Source organism: Oncorhynchus tshawytscha, linkage group LG01, assembly GCF_018296145.1.
Source record: "Oncorhynchus tshawytscha isolate Ot180627B linkage group LG01, Otsh_v2.0, whole genome shotgun sequence".
NCBI lineage: Eukaryota > Metazoa > Chordata > Actinopteri > Salmoniformes > Salmonidae > Oncorhynchus > Oncorhynchus tshawytscha.
The window spans coordinates 71955609-71979016 of record NC_056429.1 but is presented as its reverse complement, the minus strand read 5'-3'; the positions used below and the strand labels follow the sequence as shown (position 1 = coordinate 71979016).

At 41.7% G+C, this 23408-nt stretch overlaps 1 protein-coding gene across 1 annotated transcript in view; it reads right to left on the bottom strand.

Annotated features, from left to right (window-relative positions):
• The window catches only part of LOC112256155 (leucine-rich melanocyte differentiation-associated protein), a 393246-nt gene that overhangs the window by 15812 nt on the left and 354026 nt on the right, over positions 1-23408 (bottom strand). The window contains exon 6 of the mRNA XM_024429180.2: positions 16382-16466. Coding sequence (XP_024284948.1) covers positions 16382-16466 — 85 coding nt within the window. The remainder of the gene's footprint in view (positions 1-16381; positions 16467-23408) is intronic.

The window sequence follows — 23408 nt, the reverse complement described above, 5'->3', positions numbered from 1 at the left end:
TGGCTGGCTCGCGAAACACTGATCCGACATGACATGGTGACAGAAAGCAGGGGTGAGGGGGATAAAGGAGGATGGGAGGGGACTGAAAATAAAAGAACAAGGGATGAGGAAGAAAGAGAGAGGTAGAGAGAGGGAAAGTTGGCACAGAAAACAGGGGAGAGGGGGATGGAAATAAAATAAGGAAGAAAGAGAGAGAGGGAGGTAAAGGTAGGTTGAGGTTGGCCAGCCAGGGCCCTCGTGGCGCAGGGTGTGCCCATCAACATGGGTGAGTGTTGGCCGAGAGCAGCGTGTCACAATGATGGAGGGCTTGGATCACTCACATCAGGCCTTCATCTGACTGGAAGAGATCAATCTCCAGGCCTAATACAAAAGGACACGGTAAAATATATTTCTCCGTCTCTCTTTTTCTCCCCCCTTTCTCTTGTGTCAGTTTAACTGATGAGTAACTCTCTTTGTCAGGCATCACGCTGACCACTCTCTCATTTTCACCTCTCATTTCTTCTGTCTCTTGTATTCATGTTTGACCATGGTGGTAGGGATGGATTATGCACTTACAGCTGCATGCTATTTAGACACAATGTGCTATGTTGTTATATTTTGTATGAGCACATCACATTTGATGACTTATTCAAGGGCAAAATATTACAATAATAAACATATGATGTGTTTATAGAGCAGAAATGTTCATTGAACTAGAAATAATTTGCTGAAAACCTTTCACAAAAGCTGTTGTGCATGTTTCTAGGTGGCAGAAGCTAGGTAATATACTTTAAGTAGAAACAAAATGATGTTGCATGCTGTCTGGAATTGAAGGGAAACCACACTATGACAGGGATCCTACAGAATGAAAACAGATGATGCCGCTCCAGCCAATGGCTGTGGAAGGAGAGGGAATAATAGGGTTGTGATGGTAGTGTGGATCTCCTCCCCCTGGCCTCCCGTAAGCCAGATAACTTGACTGTAACCCTACTCCTCTTGATTAACATGACACATCCCTCCTCCGTATGCAGGGAGGAGAGGGATGGAGGGATAAAGGGATGGATGATTAACTGTCTATGTGTCCCTCCCTGTGAAGAATGACTCCTCCTTCTCTCCACTTCTGCCTCACTCCCCTCTCTCTCTCTCTCTCTCTCTCTTTCTCTCTCTTAAATTCTGTCTTACCTCACTCTCTCCTGCGTCTCACCCCCTCTCATTCGCTCTCTCCTTATCTCCCCCTCCCTCTCTCCCTACCCCTGACATCCTCGGACTGTCCTCAGCCCCCTGCACATCCTCTGACAGGTAGAATAATAACTCTCGTTCATCACTGCCCACCAAAAGTCCAATAACCTAAATCTTCACTTGCCACACACCCCGGGACTCAATTACTTTATTGACATGTAATCTTCATAAGAGGAGAAATATTGAGCATGTAAGGTCAGGTGGTTATGAAGACATATTATCATATTATCTGCATGAAGGTTGCAGGGCTAGGACCTGACAAAGCTAATTATAATGGTACATGTTTCAGAGCTCACAGGGTATTATCTGCTTGGCTGCACCAGCAAGCACCAGCTGAGGTATGGAGAGGATGGAGGGGTTGAGGAGGATGAGATTTCATACCTTAATAGGAGCTGGATGTCAGCTCAGGGTATGGGAATTAATGAAGTTAAATATTATCGAGCGAACATCACAACGCTAATACCTTTGATCGGTTCATTTGTACCTTGTGGGGGCTTGGAAACTGCTTAGCCAAAATGGCTAATAGTAACAACAAAAGACAACTGTAGAACAACACAATTGATGATCTGCTGTATCAGAGAGAAACACATCTAAAATTAGATTCAAACAAACACTAGGGCGTTGCCTCTAAGCACTGCTTAAAGTTCAGTGGATATCAGCTGCTGTTTGTATATCAGTGGCTTGAGAGGTTCCTGGGCCAAGATGTCATAGTGGGTTAGCAATAGTGTGAGGCACTAAAGGAAAGGCCCGAGGTTCTGTTATCTCTCTCAAGGTTATCTTCATATCCTTCTTTCCTCTCTGCTCAGACCCACCATTAGGATCTAGAGCCTGCCTGCTACAGTACCAACGTACTTCATAGCGCTCTCCGAAAACAAAAATATAATATACAATTTTCTTCTGTGGAGGATGTCTTCTAAAAACACCCTTAAAGTAAATAGTATTTTTAAAATCCTATACCTAGTGTAAATCTAGGACTTTTAAAAATGTTAATCTACACTATGTTCTAGTGTAAGTCTAAATGAAAAAGAAATTGGTGATCATATTTTTTAAAGAGTCGATATAAGTGCCAAAACGCATTAAAAACACATGCTAGGCCAGCCCAGCCCAGAGTCATATCCCGAAGTCATCTCCATCTCAGGGTCACACTGCGTGAACAAAAGACCACCACACCGCGAGACATGCCACGTGTGTTCACTCCAATTCATCTAATTTCATGCCATTTTCCTCTTTCCACCCCCATCCGATTACCCCTGAATCAGGGTTTCCCCTGGCGCCCTCAGACGATGCCTAAATGCTAGATCAGAGAAGCTAGAGGAGGTACAATTGATCCTGTAGCTCATGGGGTTTGCAAGTTAGCACTGGTTTAATGGTGTCAAGTGGAGATAGGTTTTTTGGCCTTTCTCAGGAGGCAACCCCCTGTGAAAAGTATCCAGGCCTTCAGAAGTACTCATATCATTCCATACTTAAGTCCCTAACACCCCTAAAGTCATTATTATTTTCCTGACTTTCATTCAGTATTTGTTTTAGCAGTTACTGGTTAACATTGCTGGTAGCTTAAATCCCCACACAGTGATTTCTGAGCCATCTTAAAATGCGGCCGTTTTTACTGCTGTAGATAATGAATATGAGGTTAAAAAGTGGTGAAATGCTCCTTTAAATGCAGATCTCATCTACCAGTGAATCTATAATCAAGGTCAATCAGAAGGTTAGGTTTTGAAAAGGCATTGTATCCTTAGGTAAAGAGGTAAATTGGAAAAGCAGTCATTAGAAATCCCAGCAATCTGGAATAAATTCAATAATCTGACCTAAATGACTCAGACGTCAACCCAATCCTCTCGCAGTGACAGAACATGTCAGAAACAATCTACCAATCAAAATATGACAGTAAAATAACGTGTCTGTTCATATTAAAGTGACAGTGAAACCTGTTCCTTTCGTTTCTACCCATTTCGTCAGCGAATCATTGTGACAGATTAAAAGGTTGTACTGTTCAACTGGCCTCGCTCTCTCTTCGTTGTGGGGAAGCAGGAATGTTGATATTGGTGAGCATTATAAAATACTTGCTACTTCATCCTGTAACTCAAGCTACCTATTCTACTCCAAGACATATAATAAAATGCCAACGTCCTTTCAATGAAATAGGCTCTGATCCTCATAACCAGTTGACCTCAAGTACTTCATTTGACCAGGCCGACGAGTGCTTTGACGAGTGCTTGGTTAGTCAAATAGGACACCCCTTTGATTTGTTAAGTAGGGGAGACACGCACAAATAGGACACCCCTTTGATTTGTTAAGTAGGGGAGAAAAGCACAAATAGGACACCCCTTTGATTTGTTAAGTAGGGGAGCCAAGCACACATAGGACACCCCTTTGATTTGTTAAGTAGGGGAGCCAAGCACAAATAGAGGCGAAGATATTTAGCATTTTTAGATGATGGACCACCTCTCTTTCCAAGGCAACGGGTCCCAACGAGCATTTCATGTCGCCCCTGATGCAATGAATAATCCACATGGCAGTTAATGTGAGCTATGCTGATACTCCCACCATAGTTTGTGTTCAGACATCACAGCTTAGTGTCTGCTGATTGTATATTGAAGCCGAGCCAGTTGACAATAAATCACTGGATTCACCAGCCAGAGAGAAAAACTGTTTAGACAACGGCCCAATGGAGCTCGCTGTAATTGACAGATGAGTCAAGCTCCTTCCACCACATTAGCTCTGGAGCACTGAGACTGAGCTGGGAATGGCAGTGAGTGTGTGTGTGTTCCTGCGTGTGTGTGTGTGTCTATTCTGTCTTTAAATGAAGGTGTTGTGGCTGATGTGTCACTTATAAATGTACTCCTGCTCTTAACAACAAGCCTCTATAATCATTATTTCATGTACAGTAGCTGTGTAGCTACTAGATTAACAACGCTCCCTCCCTCTCTCAAAGCTCTGATTGTTATATGGCATGCCTCATGACTTTTATGAGTGAGCATGACAAAAATGCATGGTGATGTCCTTTATCCATTGGGGTAAGAGAAACCACCAAATTATGATTAACTGAGAGGGAGCCGATTGCATTAAAAAAGACATGCTAACCTGATTAGATTTAAGACATATTTTCATCTTGCGTTTAGTGAGTGTGATTGACAAGTAGTACTACATTAATCTAGAATTATAGAAGGTAACTCTGAATGAATTCACAGTTCATTCAAACAAAATCAGGCTACAAAAATAAAATTAGAGTTAAACATTTCAAACTCACAAACTCATGGCTGTTCACTTAGAATGTTTTATGTGATAAACAACTCTACATAAAGATTAATTGCCAATGACCTAGCTGCATGATGGCATTAATAATGCCAGTAGAGTTCACTGGTCTCTGATCCCTCTCTCCCTCCAGTGTGACCAGTGACCTAGCATCTGCTAACACATTAGAAGCTCTTCATCTGCTTCATGATGGGTAAACAGGTCCTTACAGCGGTTCACACTACACACTGAGCCATCCATTTCACACAGGAGAAACTGGAGGACCCTCCATCGATCCTGCTGTAAAAATATCCAAACCATCTGGCTAGCCTCCACTGTCATAAATTACCTTGATGGACTCCTGTGTTTCCAAACCAGGGAGAGAAAACCGCCGCAGACCTGCTCTAGCTAACTTCTGGCAGGGACTAAAAGTAATGCTGGGAAACACTAGACCACATCTCAAATGTCCCCGGTCACAGTCACAAATCACAGTGGAACATGAATAATAGTTTGACTTGCGTAAGCAATCTGCTTTCAGAGCTGGTTTCTAACAGCAATGTGGCCTATCCATTCGGGCTGATATATGCTTTGTCAATTCGCTGTCACTGAAACTGACCAGTGATACTGGGAATTGGACCAGATCCAGAAGTACCAGAGGGATGTTATTGCAGAATGGGCCAGGCCTGGGCCTAGGTTGGCAAGAACTCATGTCCTTGTCTGTCTATCTCCCTGACAGCTTCTCAGTAGACGCCCCGGTATTGGTTCACACTTATGAGTGTTGTACTTGTGTAAATAACATTTGTCCTGTCTGTAATGGTCACAGCAGATAAAGATTTAGGAGGATTGGTGTTTCAACACTGCTGAGAGTATTAAAGGAACATTTCTAAAATGTTCTACTTCATTTTCATCATCTCCAGCTCGTTTCTATGTTTTGTGTTTTGTAGTAAAAAAAAGATTGAGGAAGATAAGTGTTTCCAATGACATCATCAACCAATTAGTAGACAATTAGTAGGCAATACCAACTCATAATTGGTTAAAAATCACACAATGCACACCGATGATGTCATTGGAAACACATATCTTCCTCTATCTGTTTTACTACCAAACATAGAAACCACAGGAGGTTGATGAAAATGAAGCTGAAACATTCTGAAATGTCCCTTGAAGTCCATAAGCCAAGCAATATGCTGTGTACTGCTGTTGGGAGTGGTGCTCTATCTGTACAATGAATGGTAAAGAACATTGTACATACAGTACAGATCATTATCTTTTCGCACCAGATGAATACGGAGATCAGTAGGACTCAGATTTTTTGTTGGTGTACTTGGTTGAAATAATAACAGTTTCTTGAATCAAACATTTCATTTGATCTCTAAACTTAAGTGGCACCACCATCCACAAACTGTTATAGTATTTTAGTCAAAACAAATTCAGCACATCTTCCACTTGACTTAAACACGTCTTATTAAGATGAAATATCAAAAAGGAAAAACATTCACTTTTTATTATTCACAAAGTGAAACAAAATAAACAAATATCTTCTAAATGAAATCTTTTTTAAACGAAATCCCCAAAAATCTTGACACAAAACTTGACGGTGTCATCTTTCCACTTGCAGTTCTACCTGTATACTTTCAGCATCAGTTTTTAGAACTCAGCTCCTCAAGAGACTCCTTCGACTACATCAAACAGCAAGGTAAAAACAATAGTGTCACTGACATTTCCCCCGAACCGAGCACAAACAGAATTATTCAGAATGAGAGAGAGAGAGGAGAGTACAATCTGCAAACTGCAAGAAAATGACACTTGGTAGAAAGCAGTATTCTCAAAGCAGTTTAGAGCAGAGTTCAGCAGTTGAAACTGTCAGTGAAGTTAAGAAGGTTTTAATCTAGCCGAGCCCCAGCCTTCTGTCTAACAGAGAGAAAGAACGGCCCGTGACTTCCAGGATGTGTCCCAAATGGCACCCTATTCCCTATAGTGCCTTCAGAAAGGATTCACACCCATTGACTTTTTCCACCTTTTGTTATGTTACAAAGTGGGATTAAAATGGATTTAATTGTCATTTTTTTGTGAACGATCTACACAAAATACTCTGTAATCTCAAAGTGGAAGAAACATTCTGACATTTCACTTTGTCTAATATTAGGTTTTGGTTGAAGATCTAATAACATTAAGTATCAAAAATATGCGAAAATAGAACAAATCTGAAAGGGCGCAAATACTTTTTCCCGGCACTGTAAGTATTCAACCCCCTGAGTCAATACATGTTAGAGTCACGTTTGGTAGTGATTACAGCTGTGAGTCTTTCTGGGTAAGTCTCTTAAGAGCTTTCCACAGCTGGATTGTGCAACATTTGCCCATTCTTTTCAAAATTCTTCAAGCTCTGCCAAATTGGGTGTTGATCATTGCAAGACAACAATTTTCAGGTCTTGCCATAGATTTTCAAGCAGATTTAAGCCAAAACTGTAACTAGGCCACTCAAGAACATTAACTTACTTTTTGGTGAGCAACTCCAGTATAGATTTGGCCTTGTGTTTTTGGTTATTGTCCTGCTGAAAGGTGAATTCATCTCCCCGTGTCTGGTGGAAAGCAGACTAAAGCAGGTTTTCCTCTAGGATTTAGGGAACAAAAAGTCCTACAGTACGCCCCAAAAATGCACAAATATCATACACCCCCCCCAAAAAAATGCTACCTTCCCCTGTTATTGTAATGGTGAGAGGTTAGCATGTCTTGGGGGTATGATATTTGTGCGTCTGTAACTTTCTCACTTTCTACTCGTATTTACAATACAATTCAGGCTGTAACACAACAAAATGTGGAAAAAGGCAGGGGGTGTAAATACGTTCTGAAGGCACTGTATATCGTGCACTACTTTCGACCGGAGCCATATGGGTCCTGGTCAAAAGTAATGCACTACATAGGGACTAGGGTGCCATTTGGGACGCAACCCCAGTGTGTTCCAGTTCTCTATAATAATAACAGGGATATTCAGGGCCTGCCTCCAAAAATGAGCTCTCATCATATTTTCTCCCAGCGAGAAGAGGAGAGGACAGAGGAGTATGGTGTGTTTTGGACATGCGGTGAGGGATTTCAGGGCCCGGTTCCCCTTCGCTCTCCCTCGCTTTCCCTCATCTCATCCATCTCCATAGCTCTGCACTAATGGCTATTCATGTTGCAGAGCCAATCCACTCCTGGGAAGAATAACATCACATCATCTCCCTCTGATAAAGGCAACAGAGCCGCGCATCACAGAGGAAGAGCAGATATTCATGGCTGGCAGCTGCTCGCTGTGTGCCTGAGGCTGTAAGACACAGAACACTTGTAGGACCTAATGTAACGTATTTTCAAGTAAAAGATGTATGTTCAATTCAAAATAGAAAGGAGACAATGTCTTGAAACTGAATGAAAGACAAACCTAAATGTAATAGTTATACCAACATGATTCTCACCACACAAGAACAGACCCATGACCTATTACCTTGATCTGAGAACATGTTTACCAGTTGTTGACCTAAAGAAATGATCCTACAAGCCGACTCCAGATCATTAAAACATATTAACCTACATGAACTAGTTTTGGAAACCAAAAGCATATGGGGGTACACGGCATCACAAAGCGAACGTGATTACTACACAATATTTAGTTGGGAAAAGGAATCCTCCCTGTTCGTCCATTATATATTTTAGAGATCTAAGTGTAGCCCGGAGGTTGAAATATGCACGTGGATATAAGCAAGCATGATGGCAAGCTCTTTCTTTAAGAGAGCTCATTACATCCCTGTGTTGTGAGTTATTGGCACATTTTATATCCATATATTTAATGGTAACAAAAGACTAATTCATTATAAAACGGATCCTTAGCACCTCTTCAGCCGCACAAACTGGCAAACACCTCCAAGAATATCAAACTTGGTCCGGTGACAATTACTTGTGAACTCATATCTGGGGATTAAAGCCATATGTCTTTATATTGTCAGTGTGTCTCAGAGTGTGTAACCCATAGAAGCAACCATAGTCAACATAGTTCACTTGTCATTCTTCATATGCATTATCCAGTTACACAGAATTCTGAAAGTGTTTCGTTTGTAGGTTCTTAGAGCTCCATAGGACGAAATCCACATGGTTTCATTTATCAGCTACTTGGTTATAATAGACACAAGACAAAAAGTAGAACTACCCTGAATTGGCATGTGCTCAAGAAATATTTAACTTGGAGAGTTGGAGAGTTCCACGCAACCGACAGAGGGAAATATTTTTGGTATCTCCGATTGTTCTGGCAATTCTCACATAGAAACTTCATTGGGAGAATGGATGTTTGACATGCTTTTTACATTAGTATCACAAACCATTTACGAGAAAATCATGATGAAAGTGGCCATTTTAGGCCTTTTTTAGACCTATAAAAGCCTCCTGTAAGACCTTATGATTTGTGAACCGTACATGATACAGACAACACCTTGTTGTCATTATACTCCTTATAGTGGGCTCTTTCATATGGAGTATGTCTAGATTCTGAAATACACATACATTTATTCAACATAAAAAATATTAACATAAATATCTCAAAATTAGCCTTTTTGGTTAAGCTCATTTCTAGACATACTCCATATGATAGATCCCACTATAAGGAGTATAATGACAACAAGGTGTCTGTATCATGTATAGTTCGTGGATCATAAGGTCTTACAGGAAGGAGGCTTGTATGACTCTAAAGTTTGACATGCTTTTACATTTCTAAGTTAGAATTGCCAGAACAATCGGATATATTTTCCGCTCCCACTGGCGTGGAATCACCCGTCTGTTCCAGTGTGTGGTATTCACTTTGCCTCCATACAGTCCTTAGGGCATTCATAATACTGCACCTAATACACACAGTGCATACTGTAGGGCGTACTGTAAACCTACAGCACGTGTACACCTTGCAATAGACATACACAGGGGATTGACTTGACTTCAGCACTGTTCCTCCTGGGGGAGCATAGGTCATCCACAAACTTCCTCCACTTCTTGTGGAATGCAAGTGGACTTGGAAGAGTTAAACTCTCTATGCTTTTATCCATATTTCCCATTTGAACAACAGATTTGGTTCTGTTACGGTGGCGGCCAGCATTGGTCTTTAAGTTTAAGAATGATGTTTATCAGGGGAGAAGCGGTCCTGCTACAATCATTATGAGACGCAGGTAAATGTCTCTGAGAGCACGTACAGAACCTTTAATAGGGTCTGGCAGGAGTGTTCTGCCTTCCCTCACTGGAGGTTTATGGCAAACATTTCCATACTCAAGGCTATGCCAAAGATAAAGGGAATATTATCAACTGAGGGACAGGTGTGTTTTTTTTAAGGTAGATTTGCTTAAAAGGTTGTGAAACAAACATCAAATAGAAAGTTAGCCATTTATTTCTTTTGAGGCAAGGTGATGATAGAGACAAACATGTTGTATCAAGGACTTTACCACACAGTCTAAATAACCTAGGATTAATCATTAGTGAGCTAATTTGAAAGTTAATTTTGTGGTAAATAGACTGACTTCATGACAGCCTATTCACACTCAAACTAATGCCTGTATTTTAACAATGTTAGTTATGCTGTCATCATCCTTTGCTTGAGAAGCAAAGATGGAGTTGGTCTTTTATCTAAATCATAGTCTCGTTCCATAAGCTCTAACAACAAAAATGTCAAAAACAATGATAATGTCCCAGGGCCCCTCTTCATAATGACTAATCCATCCTCAACAATATCAGTTTATCAAGCATTAGTCATCCCATCCAGCTGTCTGATAATGGAGGGAGAGAGAGGTGGAGGGAAGGAGGGAGGGATAGCTACCAGCCGGTGTATTAGTCATCCCATCCAGCTGTCTGATAATGGAGGGAGAGAGGGGTGGAGGGAAGGAGGGAGGGATAGCTACCAGCCGGTGTATACCTCTCTAGGACTTGCTGAGCTGGAATATACAGTACTTATCCCTCCCCCTTTCTCTCTATGTCCCCTATTTCCATCTTTCTCTTCCCTCTCCCACCTCTCCCTTTCCACCCCCTTACCGCCCTCTATCTTACCCATCTTTCTCTCTCTTTCTGTCCTTCCCCCTTCCTCCCTCCCCCTCTCACTCAGTACTTCTCATCCAGAGCTCTGTCATCAGGCCTCTCCCCTGTCTCTCCAGCACGGCCTGACAGCCCATTCCTCATCATTTCCCCATTTTGGCAAAACCCAACTCTCCCCCTAATGGTTCTGCTGCTCTGAACGCTTCCAGATGTTTGTGTATTTGTTGTGCTTCGACTGTAAAACACTTTACTCTTAGTTTGGATGCGTTCCCGTTTCCCCCCCGTATTGGTGGTGAGGGAGTGTGTGTGTGTGTGTGTGTGTTTGTGAGCGTGCACGAGTTTATTGAGAACTGTATATCTACAGATCGCCCCATCGTGTAAAAAAGTGAACTGTACAGCAAGCGTGAGAATTCCCATGGGTGTCGTCAGTGTGTGTGTGAGCATGTGTGTCTGAGTAAGTGAGGGGGTTTGAAGGCTTTGAAGCCTTGTTTTCCTCCAGGGGTTTTAATAGCAGTTGTGTACCATTTAAAATACATACATACTAAGCAGCTGGAAGCAGTCCCAGAATGAAAGCATTGAGCTAGGCTTCATGGCTCATGGCATTTCTCTTTGTTTATTCTCTGTTTACTTAGCAGTCTATACACTGGGATCCCTTTCATTTAGGCCTGTCACTTGTGAAGGATGGACCACATCAAACAGTCTGATCCATTAAAGAGCAGTGGCTGATGCCTGAGAAATATATTAGCCTAAATATGTAGATAATTGTAACTATCACCCGGAAGTAAAACAGTGTATTTCAACTGTAGAGTGCAGTACAGAAATATATATATATTACATGGGTAGCATCATAAGGGCTTGTTGTTGGCTGAGAGAAAGTCAAGAGTGTGCAAAGCTGTCATCAAGGCAAAGGGTGGCTACTTTGAAGAATCTCAAATATAACATATATTATTTGTTTATCACTCTTTTGGCTACTACATGATTCCATATGTGTTATTTCACAGATTTGATGTCTTCACTATTATTCTACAATGTAAAAAATGGTAAAATAAAGAAAAACCCTGGAATGAGTAGGTGTGTCCAAACTTTTGACTGCTACTGTACATGTTTTAAGCCTACTGCACTAAGGTCTATCGCAGAAACCATCTCTGAGAACATGATATCGTCAGATAATGAAATGTTGTTGTTAGACCATCACACACATTATGTTTGACAGGTTTTAATTACAACTCAGCCTTGATTCGTTATTAACTACAGTACGCCATTATGGAGTAATGCTCCATTCAAACTCTTTAGGTATTTATTATTAGGTACTTTAACATCTCAGTTATTTGTCCATTTTAGGTATGTTGCGAGGACAAACTTTAGTCTGAGGCCTCTCTTTGGGAGATCAAATCCACAATGTTTTTAGAAGTGTCTTGTACCCTGATTGTGAGAGTCATTTTGAAACAGTGCTCTGCTCCGTACTAGAGGTGTCGTCGGGAAGAGTACTTTGAATCTCCGACTGCCAGCCTGGCAGACAGCTAAAACCAGAGCTGACAGCAGAGGAGGATCCTAAGGTCTCTAGTGGTGACTCTGCTCCCTAGGCCTCCAGACCTGTCACTACTCCACTCTGTGTCACCCTGGCCTGCTCCAAGACACATCACAGTCTCCCCTTCTTTTTCTCCCTGTCCTACCCTCTTGTTTTTAGTCGCTAGCTTGCTTGCCCTCTCCTCCTTCATTGCTCACTCTCCTCTATCTTCCGCTATTATGTTTCCAAATCTTTTTCTTCTTTCTTTCTTTCTTTCTTTCTTTCTTTCTTTCTTTCTTTCTTTCTTTCTTTCTTTCTTTCTTTCTTTCTTTCTTTCTTTCTTTCTTTCTTTCTTTCTTTCTTTCTTTCTTTCTTTCTTTCTTTCTTTCTTTCTTTCTTTCTTTCTTTCTTTCTTTCTTTCTTTCTTTCTTTCTTTCTTTCTTTCTTTCTTTCTTTCTTTCTTTCTTTCTTTCTTAGTCTTTCTTTCTTTCTTTTTTTCTATATTTCTTTCTTTCTGTGTCGCTCTCTTTCCTCCCACCATCTCCCTCCCTCCACACTCTTCTTCCCTTGTCGCCTCTCTTTTCGTCTTGTCCATGGCTGACTCCTCCACACAGCCACCCCCAGACAGGGGCTTTTCCTGGAGCAGTATCCCCACTCTCCACCCCTCTCCCCCTGGGCACTGACCTGCCAGCTCTGGCCCCTCCCTAGAGCTCCAGACTGCAGTAATTACTAGTGGCACCTGGGCTCTGGGGCTCCTATACAGGTGTGTGTGTGTGTGTGTGTGTGTGTGTGTGTGTGTGTGTGTGTGTGTGTGTGTGTGTGTGTGTGGAGAGGCTCTCTCTGCAGCAGACAGGGGGCTGTCAGACTTCCTAGCTACATCCCACCAACTAGGGCCATGTAGGGGCTAACACAAACAGACATCCCTGCTCCACGGTTCATCAAACCACACCTAAATATAACTGATACAAATATATGGTGATTCATTCAAAGGGATAATGAACTTTATCAGCAACATGTAATGATAATATTATAGTATTATGACAATGATCGTAAACCATACTAAAATCTCTACAGTGATAACGACGTTAGTGTACCAGTTTTGTTAACAGTTTCTACTGAAACGTCCTCATCTCACAGTGCAAGTACGTAGAAGGTAAGAACGCACAGAAAGTTATCGTGATTGCTCCCCCACATTTAGTTCATCCGGTATGTTTAAAAAGCATAGAGAAGTAAGTGGGCTGCAGTGCTGAAGGCGGACTGAGGCGGGGGGCATAAAGAGGAGGTGAAGCTTGAAGATGAGGGCAGTGTTATCTAAGGCTGCAGCGCTCGCATCATAAACATAACAAACGGTGACTGTCACCACACCACAGCCCAGATCTAAGAGGGAGGGAGAAATATCTCACATGTCAGATCCCCTCACCTTTTAATGGACTATTCCCTGGCCGGCCTGATGTTGACAAAGCACAGGGTCTCTCCGCTTGTGTCCCAAATGGCACCCTAGTCCCTATGGGCCCTGGTCAAACGTAGTGCACTATAAAAGGAATAGGGTGCCATTTGGGACTGTCTCTGTCCCTCTTCCTACATCACATGGAAAGCTGCTGGTCAGCCACTGTGAAATAGATCTGTCCTTGGCACTGGACTGGAGGAGGGTTGTGTGTGAATACGTGTGTGTGTGTGTGTGTGCATGTGCGGTGTGTGCGACCCCATGTGTGTGAGGTGCTCAATGTTGACCTCTTGAGCTGGCTGCCATGGCGTCGGGCGCATCACAGCGGCAGTGTTTTGCATGGCGGAGACAAAGAGCATGATGAATGTCTCATGTTTAAACCTGCTGCCCTGCTGTGTGGTCCGGTAAAATGGCCTCAGGGCCACTCACACAACATCGCTACAGACACAAAGAACCGGTCACCTTTTCTTTCTACTACAAGCCTTGCCAGCATAGTGACTGCCTTACTGCAGCTAGGAGAGAGACAAGCAACACAGAGGAATGTACCAGTGCATTTAGTTAAGAATATAATACCATTCAACACAATAGAATATATAATAATTTACAGTAAGAAAGATGCATATAAAATGTATGCATTTGATATTAATGCAACTGTGTAACAAATGCTTCTCATTAATATATTATAATACATATATTTTCTGCTAAAACTGGGTCAACTTTAGAAATACATTAGTCTATGATGATGAGAAAAATGTGTGTTTGATCTATACTGTACAGAGGTATGCATATGAAAGAATGTCATCTGTTTCACACATTATTAGATCAGAATAAGGTCTAAACAATGACTGGCGTCAACATATCATCATTGATGGTTCACATATACACACCCTCACATCAGAATCAAAATCAGAACCAAAACCTAGATACATTTCAGGATCTCTCAACTACTCAAAGACATGAGCTGAGGGAAAACTGACCACTATTATGATCCCAGATGAATCTCAAGTCCACTATTCTCTCACTACAGTTAATCAATAAGAAGAAAAACATGCATGTTCATATATATTATCAAAGATGGTTCTCTTTAAGGAACCCATAAAGACAATGGCCATTATTTTCTTTCTATTTATTTTACTTAACCTTTATTTAACTAGGCAAGTCAGTTAAGAACAAATTCTTATTTACAATGATTGCCAACCCCGGCCGACGCTGGACCAATTGTGCGCCGCCCTATGGGACTCCAAATCACAGCCGGATGTGATGCAGCCTGGATTCAAACCAGGTATTGCAGTGACACCTCTTGCACTGAGATGCAGTGTTTTAGACCGCTGTGCCACTCAGGAGCCTGGATTTATTGTGAATATGTTGTTCATATTGTGTTCAGCTATCTTAATCTCTGATATGTCTGATGAGTGTGTGTATCAGAGAGTGGGGATGTGAGATGGTTGGTTTTATAAATTTGATGTACACGTTTATTGTGTATATATATAATATACCAGATAAAAGTTTGGACACACCTACTCATTCCAGGGTTTTTCGTTATTTTTTACTATTATCTACATTGTAGAACACTAGTGAAGACATTAAAACTATTAAAAACACAAATGGAATCATGTAGTAACCAAAAAAAGTGTTAAACAAATCAAAATATATTTTATATTTAAGATTCTTCAAAGTTGCCACCCTTTGCCTTGATGACAGCTTTGCACACTCTTGGTATTCAGTCAACCAGCTTCATGAGGTAGTCACCTGGAATGCATTTCTATTAACAGGTGTGCCTTCTTAAAAGTTCATTTGTGGAAATTATTTCCTTCTTAATCCGTTTGAGCCAAACAATTATGTTATGACAAGGCAGGGGGTATAAAGAAGATAACCCTATTTGGTAAAAGACCAAGTCCATATTATGGCAAGAACAGCTAAAATAAGCAAAGACAAATGACAGTCTATCATTACTTTAAGACACGAAGGTCAGTCAATCTGGAACATTTTGAAAACTTCAAGTTTCTTCAAGTGCAGTCGCAAAAACCATCAAGGGCTATGATTAAACTGGCTTTCATGAGGACCGCCACAGGAAAGGAAGACCCAGAGTTACCTCTGCTGCAGAGGAGAAGTTAATTAGAGTTACCAGCATCAGAAATTTCAGCCCAAATAAATGCTTCACAGAGTTCAAGTAATAGACACATCTCAACATCAACTGTTCATCAAATTGTCGAATTTATGCAAAGAAACTACTGCTAATGGACACCAATAATAAGAGACTTGCTTGGGCAAGCAATGGACATTAGACCGGTGGAAATCTGTCCTTTTGTCTGAAAATGTGACATTTTTTATTCCAACCACAGTGTCTTTGTGGGATGCAGAGTCGGTGAACGGATGATCTCTGCATGTGTGGTTTCCACCGTGAAGCATGGAGGAGGAGGTGTGGGGGTGCTTTGTTGGTGATACTGTCTGTGATTTATTTAGAATTCAAGGCAAGCTTAACTAGCATGGCTACCACAGCATTCTGCAGAGATACGCCATCCCATCTGGTTTGTGCTTAGTGGGACTATCATTTGTTTTTCAACAGAACAATGACCCAACACACCTCCAGGCTGTGCAAGGGCTATTTGACCAAGAAGGAGAGTGATGGAGTGCTGCATCAGATGACCTGGCCAGATGAATCACCCAACGTCAACACAATTGAGATAGTTTGATTTGATTTGTTTAACACTTTTTTGGTTGCTACATTATTCCATATGTGTTATTTTATAGTTTTGATGTTATTCTACAATGTAGAAAATAGTAACAATATAGAAAAACCCTTAAATGAGTATATATATATATATATATATATATATATATATATATATATATATATATATATATATACCCACATTGTATATGCCCCCTCTAATAAATCTGATGTGAGTGAGGACTAGAGAGGGCTCATAAGGAAGTGTAATCTTTACCTTTGTGGTTCTTGCCGTCTCTAGAGCCTCTGGGTAGAGGGGTGTAGGGCATAAAGGAACACTCAGACCTGGGGTCACCTGGGGCCTGGGGAAACGAAACACACACACTTTACTATTTAGCGTGTAAAAGAAAAAACATGTCCTCAGCTATCAAACAAATTAATTGATAGAAAGAGAGAAAGAGATGCAGAGAGTGAGAGAGAGAAAGGAGAGAGAAAAAGGGAGAGATGCAGAAGTAGAGAAGGGTTGAGCGGTTTCATTGCCGTGACTGATTGTCCGAGTGCCATAAATTCTATTGAAGCGAGACAGGAAATGTTGGAGCTCCATTCCTGTTTTATCGCAGATGGAGGGAAGGAGCGCTGGGCCAGGGCAGGTTTCATTACTTTCTTATGGAGAGGTAGGCGCTATGACCCTGGCTTTGATGGTTTGTCCCCCTCCTGGCCTGTTAGAGGGGGTCTATATGGGGGAAGGCCTCATGACTACTGAGCCATGACCTGCTGTAGGGGTCAAACCAAGGGCAGACACCACACACTATGAACCACAGCCCCTCTAACCCTAGCCCTAACTAACACACTACTACTGCTATCTGACTACACACCAACAGGTGGCATGACACCACCACTCTGACTCTCCAACGTTCTCTGCTACTGGCTTTCAGGTTTCAGACTTACATCCACTGTTTCTTGAGATCTCAGCTCTTTTACACTAGGTGTGCTCTTGGAAAGACTGTGTAACTCAGTGTGATGTAGGTCTATGTGGTGACCAGGGTTGGGGAGTAACGGATTACACACAAAAAAGGTAAATGTAATCCGTTACGTTACCAGCAAAAATATGGTAATCAGATTACAGACGGTTTTGAAAAAGTAGATAAATACTTTGAGGATTACGTTTAAATTCAGAAAGGATTTTTGCTTTTAACCAAAACAGAGTTGGGCGGCTCTGTTTTAAACAGCGGCATATTATCAAGATATCAAAGTGTCACCAACAAACAGTAGGCCTATAGCAAATGCAGCATATGACATTCATTTTTCACGTGTAAATATCACTTTTCAGTCGTGCTCAAAGCATGCCATTCCATGAGCGCAGCATTTATTTTTCAAATTGAATCAATGAGCCCAATCAGTCCTCCATGACAACCACATCATAAACCACAGAGTAAGGCTGGCTAATAAGTCCGTAGTTTTGGGGTCCTGCTCAGGTAAAACATTATGGCTAATCTATACTTCCATATTTCCAAGAGTTCTATTCTTGAAGATCAAGGCCTATAACATTTATTGGAATGACTGGAATTCTGATAGACTTTGGTTTTTAATGTAAAGATATAATTTAATCGTGTTATTATACGTAGTAGAAAGCGATGGCCTACATATCCAACCCATAAGGTAAAATATAACATCCATATATGGCCAGCTACGTAAAGTTTAACATTGATTTATCCTGCAAGTGATATCGTTCAATTGGTAACATACATTTGTGTCTTCTTCTAATGCCTCTTAAGGGGAAAGTGATCTAGAAGTAACTGAATGTAATCAGATTACATTACTGAGTTTGGGTAACCCAAAAATACTGATTACAAATTTGAACAGGTAACTAGGAACTGTAACGGATTGCATTTACAAAGTAACCTACCCAACCCTGTGGTGACAGTCTACATTTCCCAACTGTACCTACTGAAAATACATTGGTTGGTTGCACGTTCAATTTACTGCCAAGAACAGAACGGCCACCAGCAAGGCCCAGAGTTTAGACAATACAAACTATACTGATATTAAGAGTGAGTGTGTTTGAACAGGTCAAAAGTGTTTATTTGTTTTTCTTCTTTTGGTGCGAAAGACCTAAACATCCTGTTTTATTTGTCTTCTGTTCCCTGGACTTTTAGCTGTTTCAACAGGCAGTTTATCTTGACATGTTGCTATCTGATGCCTTTGCAGAAATACCCGCTTTCCTCTCCTGCAGGAAGGAATTCACTGGGCTTTTAATCATAGCAAAACACCAAAGTGACAAATACATATTAGAGATGGTTTAGTGCTGCTATTTCTCCCCTTGTGTGGTTGTTTCACTAGTCTACAGCCCCCACGCACAACCTTGAGAAACAAGAGAGGTGGACAACGCTAAATGAAAACATATTCTTCAATGGCGGTATAAATTGAAAATGATCCCATAATGTGCTTTCAGATAGGATCTCTGAAGGACATTACAGTACATAGGCTGGCTTGGGCTGGTGAGCACATGCTTTATATATTACTAGAAGAAGAGTTCCAGACAAAATGATATCTACGAGTTCTGGGTGCAATAACCTACTGGTAGATGAGCGAATTAGAATGACAATATCACAAAATATCCTGTCCACATAATACTTCAAACTTCACTTCGAGGTCAGTTTTTTGGTTGTTATAGCTATTTAAGGTATTTTTTTTTTACAGTACTATATCTTACAACCAGTGATGTAGTTAGTAAACACTGGTCACCGTCCGCCGCGAGTAAAGTAAGTCCTTATATTATCAATCCTTTTTTCCAAAATAGGTAGGTAAGGTGGTATTCTACTATACCATATCTAACAACTATTTCAGGTAGTATTCTACGTACCATATCTAACAACTATTTCAGGTAGTATTCTACTGTACCATATCTAACAACTATTTCAGGTAGTATTCTACTGTACCATATCTAACAACTACTTCAGGTAGTATTCTACTGTACCATATCTAACAACTATTTCAGGTAGTATTCTACTGTACCATATCTAACAACTACTTCAGGTAGTATTTAAACAGTACTGGAGGTCTGCCTTTCCTCTTCAATGTGTCAGCAGTGTCCTAACATCCCCCAGTCATTGGGCTCTGACTACATAATAGGTCTGTGTCTTAGACATAGAATTACAACCAATAGAACAATGAACCATTGATTTGAATAGGACTGAATAAGAGTGAATGTGAATGTCTGTTCTACCCAGTTCTGATTCTATGGCCTGAGAGGCAGCCCATTGAGCCCCAGAGCGACCTGCCTGTCTGGTTTATTTCCTGTCCTGCCTGAGAGATCACAGACTCTGGCCCTCCCCTGTTCCTCCCCTGGCCCCACAAAGACCCTCCTAATCCTGCTGCTTGTCCACAATTAATCTTCCCACCAGCCACGTTATTACCAGCACCACCCACAGACTGCGAGGGGCGGGGGGGGTAGTGGTTGGATAGGAAGCAATGTTCTGGGGTCGCTCCTCCTTACGGGTCGGCAGGGACGTCAATCAGTCGCTGCCCCCAAAACTGGCCCGCTGTCAACATCAGAGCGTTGCCTTGATCCCCTCCCACCATGCCACGTCAACTGATCAAACACCCCCATCTTCCCCTCCCTCCCTATCCACAACACCACCCCACCCGTAGAACATTAATCAGACAGTTCTCCCTCTTACCCACCCTCCCCACTACTCCCCCCGCTTCTCCCCATTCACTTTACTCTATGACCCGTACAGGGGATGAGAAAGCTGCTTGGCCTCTGATGATGGGAGTCCCAACTTCAGGGAGGACTAGATCTGAAACACAGCTGTTATCAGGTCCCTCTCTCTCTCTCTATTCATCTATGTCCTATATCTCTTCCTTGTTACCACTTTCTCTCCCTCTCTCGTTTTCTGTGCTTCTTTACCCCCCCGTTCTCTAGCTCTCTAGCCTTCTCTCCTTCCCCCTCTCCCTCCCTCTGTCTTTAAAAGGGCTGGCCGACCAGGCCAGTCTTTGATCACAAGCCTTAAGATTTTACACAAACGTAATCAAAAGCCAAGGGTTGGCTCATACTGTAGGCCCACTGGACTCATTCATTTAGTAGGGTCACTGCTCAGTGCTCACAGATGCTTAAGACATTTACCCTGACGACCAGACCACGGTCTTCATTTATTTAAAATAGAAACGAATGGCAGACGTTTAAAATGACATCTATCCATTACATGTTTTTGAATGTGTTTTGACTTGATAGTCCCTGTTAGCTACATTGAGAGTAGGTCTTCATCGGCCCATGGCAAACTGGAATAATAAAATGCGGCGTATTTAGATCATAAATGAGCTTCAAAGAAATGAGAAACTGATGGATTGAAGAGGGCCTGAGATCACATCAATAACCGCTAAAAGCAAACATACTTAATGTTCAAAACATACTCTGAGAGGCGGACTGTGGACTACAAGTAATTATAGCCGCCCCCCCCTTCTCCCTCTTTTTCTCTCTCTCTCTGTCTCTCTCTCTCTCGTTGTTCCTGCACTGAGCAGATGGGGGTGCTGCAGTGTCATCTATTTAAGAGCGTCCCTTCTCTCTCTCCCTCCCTCTCTGTGCTGGCCGGAGTAGTATGCTCATCAAGCTAAGTATTGTTTTAATTTGCCGGGCCAGAGGCATATGCTGAGTGTTCACATCATTATAGTCTCTGTGCTGTGTGAGTTATCAACACAGCTTATAATAATACAGGCTGGGGAGAAGGAAAGCAGAATTCACTCTGATAAAGGAGAGCGAGGGAGAAAGACAGAGAGAGGGAGGGAGAGAGAGAGAGGAATAAGCGAGGGAAACGAGAGAAAGTGAGGGATGAGAGAGAGAAAGAGAGAGGGGGAGGAGAGAGAAAGAGCGAGAGAGAGAGAAAGAGAGAAAGAGGGAGTGATAAAGAGAGAGAGGGAGTGATAGAGAGAGAGGGGAGGTAGGGAGAAAGAGTGAGAGAGAGAGAGAGAGAGAGAGAGCGAGTGAAAGAGGGAGTGATAGAGAGAGAGGGGAGTTAGGGAGACAGAGGAAGCTCTGTTAAATGTCATAATGAAAGATGACTCCCATACAGGATTATACATCACACCAGTACTGTCTGTCTTCTCTCTTATACTGTTTCATACGAATAAATGCTGATAAACCTTGAGGCAATAATGATTATTGCTTCTAACAGATCACCATGAGAGAGAACGGGAAGATGAGGGCATGTAGAGTATTTTATGAATATACCTCAGACCCAACATTGTGACACCCCTTGCCTATACCAGTCTCAGCTTCCTTCTGAGAAGTCTGTGGAGATAAAGTATTTCTCAGATAGGCAGAGCCAAAACCCTACAGTATATACGGAATACAGTTCAGAGAGTATGGCTAACTCTGTTCAAGGTTAAGCTATCAGTCCCAAATGTTTCATGGGGATTTTGGTCAAACATAGTGCACTACAAATACTAAAGTGTCCATTGAGACTAAGGCCGATCTCTGGATGGAGTGCCCTGTTGGTAAGGACTCATCCCGCCCCGTCGCTTCCTCCCTCCCTCCCTCCCTACTTCTCGCCTCACCTCAACCTCCCTAGTTGAGACTGAGCAGCAATACAATCTAATAAGGGCTACGTCGTACAGGCCCAGCGGTGTAAACACCAGCTCCCTTTTTTATCTCCCTCTCCATCTGGACAAGCAGACAAAGTGCTAAAAGGAAATAAATAGGTCCTGACAGCCACATCAAAGGGTTCAGCCGACGGCTTACTGCTACTTAGGGCACAGGAATGCTGTTGCTAAGCATCAGACCACAACCTATCAGGGCCCAAGGAGTACACGGAGGGGCCAAGGACTGGGCCTTGCAGAGTAGAGAGGGAGATGGGGATGGGGGGGAGAAAGAAAGAAAGAGGGAGAGAGAGCGATGGGGGAAAAGAGGGAAGAAAAAGAGGAGGGGAAGGAGGGAGGGAAGAGGGAGAATAAACTGACAGTGATGGGAGGCTAGGGACTCTAGGAGGTTTTTGTGGCTTAAAGCAATTGTTAGAAGAAACAAGCTTTCTGTTTTGTTTTCTCTTGACACCATTTCTGCTGTTTGCGCTTGTAAAAGACATGTATAAAAATGTCTTTTGAAATGTTTTCTCTTTGGGTCTATATCAAAAATATTTATTTTGTGTGTGAACGTGGAACTTTCTTTCTCGTCTCTCCTTTAGCTCTTGCACTGCTTTCTTATGATTTTAAAGATCAGAGGAGACAGAAGTTGTACACTTATTTGAGTCAACAGTTAATGCTGGACTGACACATTTTTCATACTTCTTTAATGTCATTTTGTGCTTCATACCTCTGATGTTCAGGGTTATGAACATAAAAACACGTAAACATCCTGGAAAACAGAGATACAAAACAAGTAGAAAATGATAGAGAGACATTGACTAACAATAACTTACTAACAGTCGCGGTTAACGACGGCAAAAGAATACACAATGTCGTAATTAAGACACAAAGCCATTCTCTTATTCAAAGTTAAACTCCAGTTTAAACATCACGAGTAGCAAAGTTGACTACGTACCACTTAGATTATTTTAAGAGGTACATTTAAGAGCCAAAAACAAATGATAAGTGCGTGTTTTTCGACAATGAAAAACTAGCAACAAAGTGCCTAGCAACAAAACAAATTGAAGTCAAATCTTGAAACAGTTGTTTGAAACACATTTCTGCATGTAGTATTAGTTCAGCACTGTATCGACCACACCTAGGAGAGAAAGTACTTCTAATGAAACACATTTCTGCATGTAGTATTAGTTCAGCACTGTATCGACCACACCTAGGAGAGAAAGTACTTCTAATGAAACACATTTCTGCATGTAGTATTAGTTCAGCACTGTATCGACCACACCTAGGAGAGAAAGTACTTCTAATGAAACACATTTCTGCATGTAGTATTAGTTCAGAACTGTATCGACCACACCTAGGAGAGAAAGTACTTCTAATGAAACACATTTCTGCATGTAGTATTAGTTCAGCACTGTATCGACCACACCTAGGAGAGAAAGTACTTCTAATGAAACACATTTCTGCATGTAGTATTAGTTCAGCACTGTATCGACCACACCTAGGAGAGAAAGTACTTCTAATGAAACACATTTCTGCATGTAGTATTAGTTCAGCACTGTATCGACCACACCTAGGAGAGAAAGTACTTCTAATGAAACACTTTTATACCGTTGACCTTGATAATTGTGTATCAGATACGCATGCAAAAAACATGATGTGTTTTAAATTACTTTTGTGTGTGTAAAATGTATTAACTCTGTTTTCTTGTGGTGGGGGGTAACATTTGA